Here is a 17,665-nt window from a genome sequence, read left to right on the forward strand (position 1 = left end):
TAATCTTACCAAACTTGTACAGTAGTGTAAATAGGTTATGTACTCACAAAACGCTGCAACAGAACATTTGTAAGTCCACCATGAGCGTTTTAAAAAACACGTTTTACCCGAGAACTACTAGTCTCAGAAACTACAAGTCGATGTCTTTTTCCTGGTTTGAAAAAAGCACGTAAAAGTCCTCCTACTACATCTGTGTGCATGTCAACTTGTAGGAGGACTTTTACGTGCTTTTTTCAAACCAGGGAAGTGACGTCGACGTGTCGCCATTTGTAGTTTTTGAGACTAGTAGGGATCGGCTAAAACGTGTTTTTAAAACACTCATGGTGGACTTACAAATGTTCTGATGCAGCGTTTTGTGAGTACATAACCTATTTACACTACTGTACAAGTTTGGTAAGATTACTTGCACGTTTAGTGGTGCAATTTACGAGATACATCACATGTACCATTCACTCCTGTAACAAGCAATTCGAAAAACTCTAATATCTCCATAAATGTTTGACTAAGGTAAAAAAAACTTCGGATGGGGTATTTACATGGGCTTCGGAGTGCATAGCAATGAAGTCAATTCTACTCCGAACCATCCCTTTAATTTAAATGTAAGTACATAGTAATTAAGGCCACCTAATGTAAAGTGGGACATAACAAAAATGACTATATCATGATATAAATTATTACTGAGAAATAAAATTACTATATCATGAAATAAAATGTAGATTTTAAGACATAACTTGTAGGCTCAATAGTTGAGGGAGGAAATGCTTTTTTTAACAGATAAAATAACTATAACTTCCATTTGGATCAGCTATTATTAAATTACCTTTCCTGTTGTTCTATATTTTTGTCTTAGTATCGGTTCAGTGGTAGTAGCTGTATATTTTAAACAGATGTTGTATCGGAGTCAAAACCAGAGTCACAACACAAAGGATAAAGATTTAACAGAAGCTACGCATTTTAATTATCAGTATAACGTCGCCTTGTAGAGACTGAGACGTCTCCAAACAGTTCCGTTATTGGTAAGCATCCATGCCTTCCCATGGTCATCATAAAGGAAGTCGACATGTGTTTGCAATCACTGGGGAATAGATATGTGGTGACAGTGTGTTCTGAGAGCCAAGGGCATACGGACACACGAACACACAGAATCTAAATTTACCAGCTAAGCATGACAAGTTTGCCATACATTCAAAGCCATCTGAGTCATTTGTAAAGGCACTCAAACGTCAAATAAAGCAGATTTGACTACACAAATGACTTTAAAGTGCAGAGGGAGAAAGAAAAACCAGTGATTGTTGTGTCTGAGACAGGTGTAGTATATCATGACGACTGTAAAGGTGGGGCAGGATGTCAGACTGTCAGCATGACTCAGCAGCATTGACACTAAATCCTAATGAGAAAGTCATGTGGCATGACATGTCGCTTTTACAGTAGGTTTGACAGAAACAGTCCGATCTGTCATACGGAAAGTTTGGAGAGATGTAAACTGCAAGCCCAATTAGATATACTTCCTCTGAATTATAGACCAAAGGAGGATCGTGCTGGCAAAACGGCCCCCCTAATGTTTACTCCACTAGTGATTCATGACATCTGTGTGTTCTCCGGCTAATATACAGTGCCTAATGAATTTAGAGTATTATAAATGAATTATTCCTCTTTGGATCTGCATGAATCATAATTTGGTTCAGTGCAAATCAAATCAGTAAATTAGCCAACGATGATGAGTTTATAAGTGTATACAGTGCCTTGCACATTTTTCACATTTTGTTTTGATGCAGCATTATGTTAAACTGCTTTAAATTAGTTTTTCCTAGGGCTGGGCGATTTGGCCTAAAATCTAAATCTCGATTAATTGAACATTTTAACCCGATTACGATTAATGAACGATTATTTTATTCATTAATAAAATTATATTTAATTATATTTAAATAATATTTATTTTTTTGCCCTCATAGTTCACTGACAAGTTTTGTACAGTAAATATGCGCACATATTGCAAGTGAGAGATTTTTGAATGAAGGGTGCACACACTATCTACTATCTATGATTATTTATTGAACATCAGTGTTGAACAACTGAAATTAAAGCACACATTGCTTAAAATGAAAAGTCAAATTTTTCTTAAATTAGTGAAAATAAATAACTTGCACTTTTGGAAACAAAATTAATTATTTATAAAATGATAATAAATATTAAAAGTAGAAAATAAGCAGTATCTCTTCTAAATAAAATTACTCTTGTATATCCTGTAAATACTTTTTACTGTATAAATACTGTTTAAGCTCTCCATCGACATGTCGGCGGAATAACGCAACGTAACGGAGCGGGGTCACCTGACTCCACACGCAGTAGTGTTTTTAAAGGGAAAGTAATTGAAATAATTGACCTGGAAAAATTTGATTGATTATAGGTTCTGAATGTCGATTTCGATTACTTTTCGATTAATCGCCCAGCCCTAGTTTTTCCCCACATCAATTTATACTCCATACACCATAATAATGACAAAGCAAAAACCAGATTTGCAACTTTTAACAAATGTATTAAAAATAAAACACTGAAATAAGTACATTGCATAAGTATTCATACCCTTAACTCAGTACATAGTTGAAGCACCTTTACAGCCTCAAGTCTTTTTGGGTCTGATGTGACAAGCTTTGCACATCTGCATTTGGCAATTATCTGCCATTCTTTGCCTCACCTTTTCACCTCTCCATCTCTGTCAGATTGGATGGGGGCTGGCAGACATTTTCTAGAGTCCTAGTTGTTCCAATCGTCTTCCATTACGGATAATGGAGGCTACATGCTTCTGTGAACCTTCAATGCAGCAAATATTTTTCTGAACTCTTCCCTAGATCACTGCCTTAACGCAAGTCTGTCACTGAGCTCTACAGGCAGTTATCCTGACCTCAGGACTCTGATATGCATAGACCTATTCTGAGAGGTGTGTGCTTTTCTAAATCAGACTCATTCAAATGAATTTGCCACAGTTTAACTCGACTCGAGGTGTAATAACATCTAGAAGCAATATGAATGCTCCTGAGCTAAATTTCGAGTGTCCCAGAAATACATAAGTAGGTATGAATACTTATGCAATGGGATCTTTTCAGTTTATTTTTAATAAATTTGCAAAATGCATTATGGTGTATGAGATGTAGATTGATGTGGAATTTTTTTTTTAAAGCAATTTAACATAAGGCAGCAACAAAATGAAGGGGTATGAATACTTTTGCAAAGCACTGCACGTGCTTCTTTGGCAATTAAATTGCATGTAAAACAGAATGTAAAGTAAGTTGTTTTAGATAAGTGATAAATGATGTAAATATACTGTAGGTTTTAGCTTAGGGCCATGCCTCACCTCTACCCAGTTAGTGAGCCAGTAGCACTCCGGATCTGTGCTTTCGACGGTGAACAGCACATTTCCACGCGGGATGACGCTTCCCTCCGGCACAGCCTTGATCTCGATGGGCAGGTGACCGTTGTATTTCTGCAGTGATGTAACATAAGAGACGTGACTGAACATCCCTGATGGGACAAAACAGTCAGTGCAGACAGAAATGAGGGGAGTTTCCGTACCTCCAAAATGTAATTCCATCCTTTTTCGTTGAACACATCATCCTGAAAGTGTTCCCGGTACACCTCTTTTGCTTCCTGGATCTTCTCTCGTGTGGCGACCTGTCCTGTAAGCACAAAAAAAAGAGACCAGAGTAATGCACACCTCAAGGAAGTGGATAAACAAAACAGGAATAAAAAGACACATTTTTCTTGCTTTATTGCATTATGGGACTCTTGTATGCTCACAGTGCATCTTTGTCCCATCAAGAAGCTACTAACTGTCTTAAAGGCACAGTATCCTCAAAAATACTACTTTCTAATTCTTACTAGCCATGCATCTCACTGAATGAAGATCTGCCTTTATATTCAGAAGAGTATCAACTGCGTCTAAGACTGAGAAAACTTGAACTTGTGTTTATGAGTTTTATGAGTTTTTCCTGACTTGTGTATGTTTTTATTATTGCATATCAGTTGTTCTGTTTATTGTTTTTTTATTATTTCCACTTATTAACAGACTAAACACAACAATACAATAATTCACAGTTAAAGCAGAAAAGTATTAAAGTACAATAATCATAACAATAATTCTAAAAATAAAATAAAATAGTTAAAAATATATATATATATATATATATATATATTAATAAAATACATAAAAAAATTGCTATTTGTAAATGCAACATTTTGCCATTTTAATGAGCAATGTATTTATTTGATATTTATTCTAAACAAATACTACAAAATGCATTAATAAAATTATTAAGACGGGACAACTTTGAGAGGAGAGTAATGCACACCTTAAGGAAGTAGCTGAACAATACAGGAATAAAAATACACATTACCTACGTCCTTGCTTTACTGCATTAAGGGACTCTTCCATGCTCACAGTGCAGCTTTGTCCCATCAAGATGCTACAAACCGTCTTAAAGGCACAGTATCCTCAAAAATAATACTGTAGCTCTACTTGTGCTTTATTACATCTTAATGTATTCATTTAGCAGATTCTGACTTTCAAATGGGAACTAAATTTACACTACCTACGTGGTGCTTGGAAGGTTAAAGTTTAAGGTTTTGTGTTTATGTGGCAGTTTTTCATTAATATTGGTATATTTATTTCTTACTAGTCACTGAATGAAAATTTGCCTTTATATTAAGAAATGCAAAGAGCTACAAGAAAGTCACAAGAAGCTACAAGAAGAGTTGTGTATTTATACTCAAGCGTATGTGTGCATGTTTTTATTAATCAGTTGTCCAATTTATGTTTATTCTAAAAACCTTTATGCATCATACCTCTTTTTTTCATTATTTTCACTTATTAACAGGCAAAACACTATAATACAAAGAATTAAAACAAATTAAAGTGAAATAATCATAACAATAAGAAATCTAAAAATGAATAAAAAGCAAGAAAAAATAAAAAATATTTAAAAATATATTTCTTTCTTGCTTTTCTTCCATGTGCATAACTTCCATGTGCATAACTTTTACTTCTTTTTTTTTTTACTTCTTTTTTTACATTTTTATGTACAATTAGGGTTATTATAGCTGACTAAAACTGAAAAGTAAAACCATTAAAAATTATTATTATTATTATTATTGAAGCAAAATAAACATTAGTTGAAATAAAATAAAATACCACAAAAAAAATATGCCAGTTGTCAAAGACGCATTTTAGCTTTTTAATAATGAGAAATTTCGTTTTGATTAATAACTTGATGTACTAAACTAAAATTAAAACCAAAATAACTGCAAATGCATAAAATAAATAAAAACTACTAAAAAATAAATTTACTAAAACTTTCACCAAAATTATAATAATTTAAAACATAAAATATAAAAATAAACATGTATTCAAAATATTAATAATAATTATAAAAACACCTTAATAATACTACAATAGTAAAAAAATTACACTGACATAAAATTATTCAAAATCCAAATAGAAATCCTTTCTTGAACCTAAAACGTTTAATGATCTGAAATAAAATAAAATACAAAATACTTTTTTATCTAGTTGCCAAAGCAACACTTTGCCATTTTAATAACAAGAAATTCAGTTTTGATTCAGTAACTTGATGTACTAAAATAACTCAAATTAAAACTAAAATAAAATAAACAAAAACTAAAAAAAATGCATAAAATAAATAAAACCCACTAAAAATTTAGATATACTTAAACCTTTACTTTAATACCAAAACTATAATAAAAAATTAAAACATAAAATTTAAAACATAAAATGTATTCAAAATATCAATAAGAACTATAAAAGTCATAAAAAACTCACAAAATCTCAATAATAACGATTAATTGTGATTATATATTATATAGACACACACATACATGTATATATTTTGAAAAATATATATTAATACTTGTATATAATTTAGATTATATATAAATATGATCATTCTATTTATTAACATGTATTTGTGAGTATTTATATATACACACTGTAATAAATATTCACAGTAAAAACTCATATAGTATTTAGTAAACTTTTATTTTGGAAGCGATTAATTGCGATTAGTCATTTGATAGCCCTAATACTAAAATTACACTGGTATAAAATTAATCAAAATGTCTGTAATTTAATTCTGGAAATCACTTCTTCAATCTAAAATGCCCGTAACAAAATCAAGTTAACAAAAAGGCTGCAATGATCTGCAAAACAAATTCTGAGGGTTTGAGATTTAGGGGAAAAATAAAATAAACAAATATAAAAAACAGAAATAGAAGTAATAATAGTAATAATAGTCCAAAATGCAGAATCCATACTGAATTTGTGGCCATGGCTGCGTCGGGCAGCTGTCTTTTGTGGGTGAAAGAGCAGATGTTTAATCGTCTCGTTTCATCCTATCACACAATTTCTAAAGCCTTCGCCCCGGCGCACCATGAAATCCTTTTCAACGTAAAAATAGATGAAATTCCTTTATAAATGTGGCACATTTGAGCAACATGCGAGAACAGCAACCTCAAACCAGACGTGCTAGTCACGTGTCTTAAACCTAGCCTATAACTCAACCATCAAGTTTGGTCGTTTACCACTGGCTCCATCACGAGAAAGTCATTTTTTTCCCCGTTTGGAACAAACAATGTTATTATTTTTCAGGCTGCTTAAGGACGAACCGACTGTATGACTAAGTTTGGAGGGCAGTCTGCATTCTTGAGCGTGAACACAACCCAAAATTACCAGCGAGGCTGCGTTTTCCATTTGCAATCTAAATCAGTGCTGACAGCCGCGTCCAACGTACCTTTTAAATATCTGTTGAGAATGTACTGAAGCCCATAGAAGACCGTTTTGTCGTATTTGACTTTTCTGAGCTTGGTGGGGTCTGTCTTCTTCTCGCGGCACTCAAAGTAAGAGTACACCTTGCTGGTATTGGGTGGGTACTGTTTGTAATGCGTGACCTGCAAGAAAGAAAAAACAACATATTATTCATGATTCATTAACTGAGAGATTCATACTCTGGCACGGCTGTGCTAACGTTGCAAAAATAGTGATGGATGTCAACAAGCTTGGGTGCGTCCGTGTCCACAGAGTTTCCTGTAATTCAGACAGCTGTCGGGTTTGATTCTAGCTGGCTTGCCAGCAATTAAAGACCACCAGCAAGTAGGGATGGCTCGATACCACAATTTTGACTTCGGTACGATACTAGGATCTAATACCTTGGTATCGATACCAAATCGATACCATAGGTTAAAAAAAAAAAAGGAAACAGGCAAATATAGGTGAATTGAAAACTCTATGAACAACTGTGCAAAGAAATTGTTACAAAAAAATAATAAAAACTACAATTTTGATTTTAGAAGAAACAAAACTGAAGAGATCTAATTAAAATAAAGTAATCTCTTAATATATGTGACCCTGGACCACAAAACCAGTCTTAAGTCGCTGGGGTATATTTGTAGCAATAGCCAAAAATACATTGTATGGGTCAAAATTATTGATTTTTTTAATGCCAAAAATCGTTAGGAAATTAAGTAAAGATCATGTTCCATGAAGATTTTTTGTAAAATTCCTACTGTAAACATATCAAAATTTATTTTTTTATTAGTAATATGCATTGTTAAGAACTTAATTTGGACAACTTTAAAGGTGATTTTCTCAGTATTTTGATTTTTTTTTTTTGCACCCTCAGATTCCAGATTTCCAAATAGTTGTATCTCGGCCAAATATCGTCCTATCCTAACAAACCATACATCAATAGAAAGCTTATTTATTCAGCTCGTTCTGCAAAATCAAGCACCTCAAATGTTGATCACAAAACCAGTGAAATTAATATTTATACATCATCTGAAAGCTGAATAAACATGCTTATAAAGTTTTCTTATGATAGGACAATGTTTGGCTGAGATACAACTATTTGAATCTGGAATCTGAGGGTGCAAAAAAATCTAAATGTTGTGAAAATTTCCTTTAAAGTTGTTCAAATTAAGTTCTTAGCCATGCATATTACTAACCAAAAATTAAGTTTTGATATATTCATGGTAGGAAATGTACAAAATGTCTTCATGGAACATGATCCTTATTAATATCCTAATGATTTTTGTGCATGAAAGAAAAATCGATAATTTTGACCCATGCAATGTATTTTTGGCTATTGCTACAAATATACCCATGCTACTTAAGACAGGTCACAAATGTGTTACTAGCCATTTATTTGTAAAATTTACTTGCAATTTTGGTTGGTTGTTCAATAACGAACTAATTTGTTACTTTATTATTATTATTATTATTTTTTTTTTTTTTTTTTTTTTTTTTTTAGCAGTGGTGCCTTTAAAATTATAGTTTTAAAGCGCATTTTGGCTGGTTAGTATATTGTTATTATCTCAAGGTTTTATCTCTCAATTCATACATTTTTATTGCACCATAATTAAATGTGAAATTTGATAGTTTTTTTTTTTTTTTTTTTTTGTTAAAATACAATTTCTTAACCCAGTTAATTTAGTGTTATAAGCTTTCCATTGAGATATGGTTTGTTAGGATAGGACAATATTTGGCCGAGATTTAACTATTTGAAAATCTGAGGGTGCAAAAATAATAATAAAATAAAATAAAATAAAATAAATTGTGAAAATTTCCTTTAAATTTGTTCAAATTAAGTTCTTAGCAATGCATATTACTAATCAAAAATTAAGCTTTGATATATTCATGGTAGGAAATTTACAAAATCTGTTCATGTAACATGATCCTTAATTAATATCTTGATGATTTTTGTGCATAAAAGAAAAATCGATCATTTTGACCCATGCAATGTATTTTTGGCTATTGCTACAAATATACCCATGCTACTATATACAAACAGAAATGTATAGGCAGCAACCAGTCAAAATAAAAGTACGGTTTAACTTGGTATAATTATTACTTAATGTAATGATAGTACTACTACCATTAATAAAAAATATTATTATTATTAAATTATTATTAATATTATTATTATTATAAAAAGATTAAAAAAAAATTTTTTTTAGAAAATCTAATTAAACTTTATAAATTAATTAATTAATTAGACATGCTTTTGATTATTAAACCATAATGAAACTATTAACAAGGAATGCAGAAAATAAATAGAAAACAGAATTTGAGAAACGTATTTTATAGGGCCTTAAAATATCATTTTTGTTAAACTTTTAAGAAATGTATTGATTGATTTTATGATTTCAATTAATTAAGCATGCTTTCTTGATTAATATTAATTAATGTGACGACTAAAATACAGTCTAGAAAATACGCAAAATGGAAAAAACTGAATCCAGAAAAATATTAATAAATTTGGAAAAATTCAAACTGAATTTGGGAATAAAACAAATTTCATAGTGCCCCATTTACTTCATTTGGGTCTTTGTTTTATTGTATTTGCCCTTTAGTTTGTTATTTGCATCTATGTTCTTATTATTAATAACAAAGATAAATTAGCAAAAATGTACTATATCATGATATAAATTGTTATTGTGAAATAAAATGACTATATCATGAAATAAGATTTGGCTTGATCCTTTTAGCTCTTATCAAAGTCGCAAAGATCTCTAGTTGCTCACCATTTCTTGATTTATTGTATTATTTTTTTCAAGTGGGATGACATGCTTTTTTATATATATATATATATAAAATAACCATATCCTCCTTTTGGATGATCTATTATTCATTTACTTTACCTGTAATTCTATGTTTTTGTTGTAGTATCGGTTCAGCAGTAGTATCAATATATTTTAGTCAAGTATTGTATCGGAGTTCAAATTCTGGTATCGTGACAAAACTAATTTCCACAATGGTGAACTTGTGAATGTGTAGTGCAATTAAATGACACTGTGCATAAGCATGTTGTTTTCTTTAGCTTTTCCTAATTTAGCTACTTGTTTTTTTTAAAGTCTGTTTGCAACAATGAACAAGATTTAAGAATCGTGGCGGTGTGTTGCACAAGCAACATTTTCTTCAAAAAAAAAAAAAAAAGAGTACAAATAAAAATCACGTTTGCCCTCTTGCTCTTCAAAGAGCTGTGATATAAATACCCCCTATGCAGGCAACGTGACTACAGTTACACTAGCTATCAAACAGACAACCTACTAAGCCCCCTTATGATATTTTGTGCATGCTGACCTTTCCCTGCCACTTTTTGGCTGCTCTCTTGCGTACGGGACGGCCTGGGAAAGGTTACACCCTCATGGTTATGCCTGACAGCTACAGTGGTCGCTCCCTGCGCTCCGAGAGCAAATTTCAGGCTGCTTTTCCCCCTTCAGCTCTCTCAGAGAGCAGAAGTCCTTGTGGAGCAGCGGCCGAGGAATAGCCTGTTCACGTGAACAGCTGCATGCACAACAACTGGCTGTGTGCATGGAGGACACGGCAGTGCCACAGATCAAGGAAAATGGCCACAGAGGTTGTATAAGAAGCTATTTAAAGGTGTGGCACACTGAAATGAAAGTGAAACACTGTAAACAGGTTATAAAACTGAACAATCCAGATAGTAGATGCTTTGACCTGAACTGTTGTTCCTAGTCAATAAAGGCCTGAAATCACCTGGACAACACAAGCATGAAGATAAAAGGGGAAAGATCCAACACCAGATGGAATTGTTAACACAAAGCCAGCTAATGCCCTTTACGATGCCAAAGCTAATGTGCGTATCGATTGGACAATCAACATTACACATGCAATAGAGCGTGCACATGCAGTCAACGACTTTACTGATTTGTCTTCTCTATAGGGATTTCCAACAATTCCCCAGGATAGCCAAGATCCATCAGGCTCTGAGATGAATCACATTACAAACTGTAAACCAGTCGTAAGTGGCACTGGTATATTTGTAGCAATAGCCAAAAATACATTATATGGGTTAAAATGATAGATTTTTCTTTTATGCCAAAAATCATTGGGATATTAAGTAAAGATCATGTTCCATGAAGACAATTTGTACATTTCCTACCATAAATATATTAAAACTTAATTTCTGATTAGTAATATGCATTGCTAAGAACTTCATTTGCACAAATTTAAAGGTGATTTTCTCAATATTTAGATTTAACAGTTATCCGTTTACTCACGCGCAGTGTGGCTGTACAGACATATTTTGCTTCACCTTTACTTAGTAAACAGATGTAGTATATGCAACTCAATGGCAAGTGGCGATATTGGGTTATTAGAGAGTGAATCCGTGAGTCAATGTATTCAAATTCTGAATGAATTATAGTCTAGAAAGTGCGCAACAGGCGCTCCCGTTACAATCACTGGAAAGCTATCACTCATCCTAGAGTAGTTCATCGCAATCTCATAAACTTATTAAAAAGTAATAAAATAACCTTTACACTGCACAATTAATCTCTTATTTATATAATGCCAACACTTTCTTTGTTTTAATAAGAGAGTTCGCGAAAGTGTAGAAGTCAGCAAAACTGAAACCGGCACTTTGGTTGGTGAGTGGATTGTAACATAGCCTCCTCTGATTGGCCACAGTGATAATCAAATCAACATACATGTCTGTGATTGGCTATTGCTGAACACTGTAAAACACGCGCTTCTCCTCACGCATATGACAGTGGATGGAAGTCCCAAACCGCAAATTGAAAGGGTTTTTGTGATGGTGTTTTTTTCGTGGATCTAAGAGTTAACAGGCAGCGGTCCTGCCTATCCGTACAGCATGTGGACATGTTAAAAACTAGGCACACTGAGGTATTGGCTGGCCTGCTATATATTTTTATGTCCGACGAGAAGAATAAGACCGGTACAGTTCTTCAAAGCGCATAAAAGGATTCAGTGTGTTTTAGTTTTGTCATCTTTATTAGGTAGTTATTTAATTTATACATATTTAGTGTAGGCCTATTTATATTATTATTATTTTTTTCATTCAGATTTTCTCTGTTCTCAGAAGCGCTGCTGATGCGTGATAATTTAAGTATATGTCAATACAGTTGTTTTTGTTGCTCTGTATGCTACTGTTTGCACGTTAAAATAAAACATTTGTTTGTATTTTTAATGTATCATCACAGATACTCGTGCATTCTATTTTTATTTTAAACTAATTTATTATTCTAATTGTATCAGTTAACGGTTAATGTTCGGATAACGAGCAGCGGTTGTCGGTCAGGAAAATTAACCGAAATGAGCGTCCCTAATAGGAGTGAATGGTTGATCCTGAACTTTGAACACTCATTCTTCAGGTTTCTAGAGAACTATATATGATTGCTGAACAATCTCATGCTCTCTATTACTCCATATGCATCCGACCATAAAATCCTAACCCAACCCCTTTCTCATTCCTGGTGTCATCTTTACTTCCTTCTCATTGCCTCTCGTTCTAAATGCCACTTGCTTCTACAGTTTCACCCTGTTTCTGTCAAACCTTGAATGGAGAGTAAACACTAAACGCTAAACGTCAAGAGCAGCATCACAAGGTCACAAGCTGAGCTCACAGACTGACTCAAAAAACAAAAGAGTAGGAAAATGAACAAACTATCACCAAAACACAGACACTGTTGACTGAATAAGTAAGGAACAAGCAGCTATTTTCCACATGTGACCTCTGACCCACCAATGACCTCTGCAGGATCTTTAAGTAATAAGGCGACCCTTAAAAAGGCTAAATGGACATGTCATCAGCCTCAATGCAAAACACGAGAATCCTATTACATCCGTGGTGGGAGGATAAAAGACAAAGGCATCTACTCCCGTCCTCTAGCAGCAGCACTAACGAAAGAAAACACTGATTAAACATAGATGAGACCATATCCACAACAATACAGACACAACAGCAGTCAATGACACGACTCGGCATCCAAGGACAGAGAGTCGAGGTGAAAAGTCGAAGACCTGAGCAGCAACTTGAGGATGCCAGAGTAAAACCTGAGTACAACTGATTTGTTAAGATCAATGAAGATACAAAGGTTGTGACACTTGTTTTTAAGCATTTCTTAAACCGAAAGATAAACACTTTGGTTGCTTCACACTAATGTGCTGTGTATTTTGTGTGCAAAATACAACCCGCTAGTCATTTTAGTTGCAAAATGCATACTTTAGGTGACCCTGGACCACAAAGTTAGGCTCAAAATTATCGATTTTTCTGTTATGCCAAAAATCATTAGGATATTAAGTAATGGTCATGTTCCAAAAGACATTTTGTAAATTTCCTACTGTAAATATAATGAAACTTAATTTTTGATTAGCAATATGCATTGCTAAGAACTTTATTTGGACAACTTTAAAGGTGATTTTCTCAGTATTTTGATTTTTTTTTTTTTTTGCACCATCAGATTCCAGATTTTCAACCAGTTGTATCTCAGCCAAATACTGTCCGATCCTAATAAACCATACCTTATTTATCAGCTTTCAAATAATGCATAAATATCAATTTCAACAAAATTGACCCTTATGACTGGTTTTGTAGTCCAGGCTCACATATGTTTGTGTACTGTGTTTAGTTATTATGTATAAATACACTCACATATATGTATATATTGTAAAACATATTTGTATGTATTGTATGCATTTGTATGCAAACACTTGTATATAATTTATATTATATATAAATAAAAATATTTTACATATAAATATAATGTATTTTTCCTTGACATATACATGTATGTGTATTTATATATACATAACAAATATACACAGTTCACACATACAGTATGCATAAACTTTTATTTTGAATTGATTAATCATGACTAATCGTTTTGCCGCATGTCTGTTTTACGTTTGTATATTTTCTTTAGACAGCTGCACTATAAAATGATAAGCTTTTAAATTTCAATTTAGTTTTTTAGTCTCACTCAATGAAGTTTAATATTTAACAATTTTTAACAGTTTCCATTGCAGTTTTAGCATTTTAGGGTTTTCAAAGTTAATGTGTAAACTGATTTAATTTAAATGTGTTACATGTACGTACTATTTGATATAACATTGTTTTACAATGACATTAAATGTGTTGAACTTTAAAACTTGAGCCTTTTAAATGCACTTTTTGTACGTTTTTTTTTTTTTTCTTAAAATGAATTCACATTAGAAAATATCAGAAATATCTGAAATTGGGACAACCTCATGCACTATTACTTTTCGGTTAGGTCTAGTAGTAGGTTAGTTGCACAGCTAACAAATTCATATCTCATACAATGACATTAAATGTGTTAAATTTCGAAACTTAAGCATTTAAAATGCAATTTTTGCATTTACTTGAGTATTTTAAATGCAATTTTGTAACATTTTAGAACAAATTCACATTAGAACATATAAGAAATATCTGAAATTGGGACAACCTCATGCACTATTACTAATCGGTTAGATCTAGTAGTAGGTTAGTTGCACAGCTATCAAATTCATATCTCATACGATGACATAAAATGTGTTGAACTTAAAAACTTGAGCATTTTTAATGCAATTTCGTAGCATATCTTAGAATTAATTCACATTAGAACATATCAGAAATATCTGACTATTAATAATCGGTTAGGTCTAGTAGTAGTAGGTTAGTTCTCACGCAGTGACATGAAATGTGTTGAATTTTGAGCATTGTAAATACAATAATGAAATGTATTTTCGAATAAATTTGCGTTAGAACATGTCAGAAATATCAGAAATCTTCACTATTACTAATAGGTTAGGTCCAGCAGTAGGTTACTTGCACAGCTATCAGTCAGATCATCTCACTAATATATAAAATAGCTTAAAAAAGCCAAACAATGAGTCTTGATTAACTTTATCCGATCCAATTGTGCAGTACATTCATTTCCTGAGAAATGCAAGTGCTTTCAGTTTTGCTTTTGAAGAGAAATCCCCCCCCAGGATCCGCGCCTCTCGCCCTTTAGATGTAATTCACACTCTCACATGTCCATAATCCGTTATAACCGACATAAAGGCAAATATTCTCCTCGTAGGAATAAAGATGAGGATGTACCTGTCGTTTCATCTCACACACTCGGCCTAGCGACCTGACTGACACCGACTCAAGCGGTAACGGCCTGAAGGATGAAACCACCTTCATATTCCCTCATTTCCCTCAGCCTCACAGGTTCGCCGGTATAAGGCAGCACACCGGGCCCGGGCCAGGTTGTAGGTCTGTACTCACCTTGTAGGAGTCAGTAGCTAGTAAGAAGTTGAAGTCCGCGGTGCCTATGTGCTGCTCCATCTTCCCCTTGACGAGACTGGAGTCGCGCTGCTGCCTGTCAGCTCTGTTGTTCCCTCTCAACCGCGTTGATTCTCAACCAACCCCCGTCGCTGAGGAGGGTGGATGACGGAATCGAAGTGGGCGGGACCGAATGGGGTGGACTGGCCAATCAGAGGATCAGGTGACTTGGCTTACGGGAATGTGAATGGATGAAACAGAAAGTAATTTTTTAAAATTAGAAATTACTTAAGCATTTTTTAAAAAAAATATACACTAACAGTCAAACATTTTTGGACGGTAAGACTTTTATTATTTTTTTGGAAGAATTTCATTTATCATTTATTTGATCCAAAGTACAGCAAAAACCAAATTTGAACATATTTTAAAATGTAATTTTATATATTTTTTCTTCAGAAATCCGTTTAATATTCTGATTTGCTGCCCAAAAATCTTTTTATTATTATTATTATTATTATTATTATTATTATTATGTTGAAAACAGCTTCTTTGATGAATAGAAAGATCTTTATTTGTAACATTATGAATGTCTTTATTGTCACTTTTGATTAATTTAAAGCAGCCCTTATAAATTAAAGTATTAATTTCTATAATTTCTTCCAACAGTAACACTAATAATGAATATTTCTGGAACTGCAAATCAGCATATTATAATTATTTCTGATGGATCATGTGACACTGAAGACTGGAGAAATGATGCTGAAAATTCAGCTTTGACCACAGAAATAAATTACATTTTAAAATATATTCAAATAGAAAGCAGATGTTATAAATAATAAAAATATTTCGCAATAGTACTGCTTTTGCTGTACTTTAGATCAAATAAATGCAGGCTTGGTGAGCAGAAGAGACTTTTTAAAAAGTATTAAAAATATTACTGTCCTATTAAATAATTATCAATGGACATTTATTTCATTTATTTATTTTTAAACCCCTTTATTTTGCATTTCATCCACAAGGGTGGCATATAAAATTCTTAATTGTATTTATCCTGCAATAAATAATAAGGATATTCTGAAAAGACATTTATTTTACATATGTTTTGAAATTATTCTTCTTCTTTCTATTTCAGAATTTCTTTTAGGGATGTAGTAGAAAATTACATTCATAGTTTTACAAAAAAAAATGTAAATGGAAAAACGAATTGATTTAATATACTGCAAATATTACCTTTATAAATAAAAATAGCTCTGGAGTAGCTTGCTGATCCTATGTCATTTAATTTTAAGTTGTGTTTTAGTGACTGTAGTTTCAGTGAGATAGGTTTGGCTTATCTATAAAGCAATAAGGTTTACAACTATATATCTATAAAGCTATAAATGCATCCACAAAGCTCAATGTGTGCGTGTAGTGTGCGCTTCCTTACATGATTAACATGAAATTTAGTTCATATCAAGGTTTATCAAATATATATATGACCCTGGACCACAAAACCAGTCTTAAGTAGCACGTATATATTGGCAGTAATAGCCAAAAATGCACTGTATTGGTCAAAATTAAGAAATATTTTTTTCTTTTATGCCAAAAATCTTTATATTAGATAAAGATCATGTTCCATGAAGATATTTTGTACATTTCCTAATGTACATATATCAAAACTTAATTTTTGATTAGTAATATGCATTGCTAAGAACCTAATTTGGACAACTTTAAAGGTGATTTTCTCATTATCTTGATTTTATATATTGACTGACCTTATAAGCTTTTAGATGTTGTATAAATCTCACTTTCCAAAAATGGACCCTTATGACTGGTTTTGTGGTCCAGCGTCACATATGTCTTTAATGGGAAGGTCTGACCAATCACTGGCTGAGCTGCCAATGACGTCAAGACAAGGCAGTGGGCCCAAACACAGCCAATCACAGGGATGTTGTAGCCGCTCTCTGATTGGCTGTGCGAACAGCTTTGTAAGTGACGTCTGTTCTAAAGTTCACTGGCTGCAGTTACATATAACAGACAGAGGAAGAGCCAAATGGGCCATTAAATTGTAAGTTAATACTAATTTAGGATAACTACCCATTGACCTAAGTGATAAAGTAATAAATAAACAGTCAGGTGTTTTTTTGTTGGTTACAAGCATGAAGTAATATGTTTAGGGGAATCTGTCTTGCGGTGTAATAGCAAGGAAATGCATGGGTTATGAAGTGTTATGTAATGATTGCAAAATCTTACAATGTCATGCTTATATGGCTAAATAGTTGCTGAGCCAACATTTACAGCCCATTTGATGTCCATTTTTATACATTTATTACAAATTAAATAAGTAAATACTATTACACCTATATGGCAGATTTTACGATAGATAGATAGATAGGTTCAGCCACACCTGAAAAATGGACTGCGTCATGGTGAAAGGTAGAAAACCCTTTGATATAAGGTTTTTATTAACTTTTTTAACTTCTAAGATTGCATCCTAAATGTCAACAAACATTTTTGTGACCGTTTTAGTTTTATTCTATACTAACAGAGAATAAAATGCATAGAATTTTTTTAATATTGCTGGCCCA

The 17,665-nt window shown here is 32.8% G+C and overlaps 1 protein-coding gene across 1 annotated transcript in view; it reads right to left on the reverse strand.

The window, feature by feature from the left end:
• The window catches only part of LOC141333451 (nicotinamide phosphoribosyltransferase-like), a 16,537-nt gene extending 1,306 nt beyond the window's left edge, over positions 1 to 15,231 (reverse strand). The window contains exons 1-4 of the mRNA XM_073838466.1: positions 15,102 to 15,231; positions 6,801 to 6,957; positions 3,571 to 3,674; positions 3,353 to 3,481 (exon numbers count right to left, since the gene is read on the reverse strand). Coding sequence (XP_073694567.1) covers positions 3,353 to 3,481; positions 3,571 to 3,674; positions 6,801 to 6,957; positions 15,102 to 15,161 — 450 coding nt within the window. The 5' untranslated portion in view covers positions 15,162 to 15,231. The remainder of the gene's footprint in view (positions 1 to 3,352; positions 3,482 to 3,570; positions 3,675 to 6,800; positions 6,958 to 15,101) is intronic.
• Between the last annotated feature and the right edge of the window lie 2,434 nt (positions 15,232 to 17,665).

The sequence above is a fragment of the Garra rufa genome, chromosome 4, assembly GCF_049309525.1.
Source record: "Garra rufa chromosome 4, GarRuf1.0, whole genome shotgun sequence".
Classification (NCBI taxonomy): Eukaryota; Metazoa; Chordata; class Actinopteri; order Cypriniformes; family Cyprinidae; genus Garra; species Garra rufa.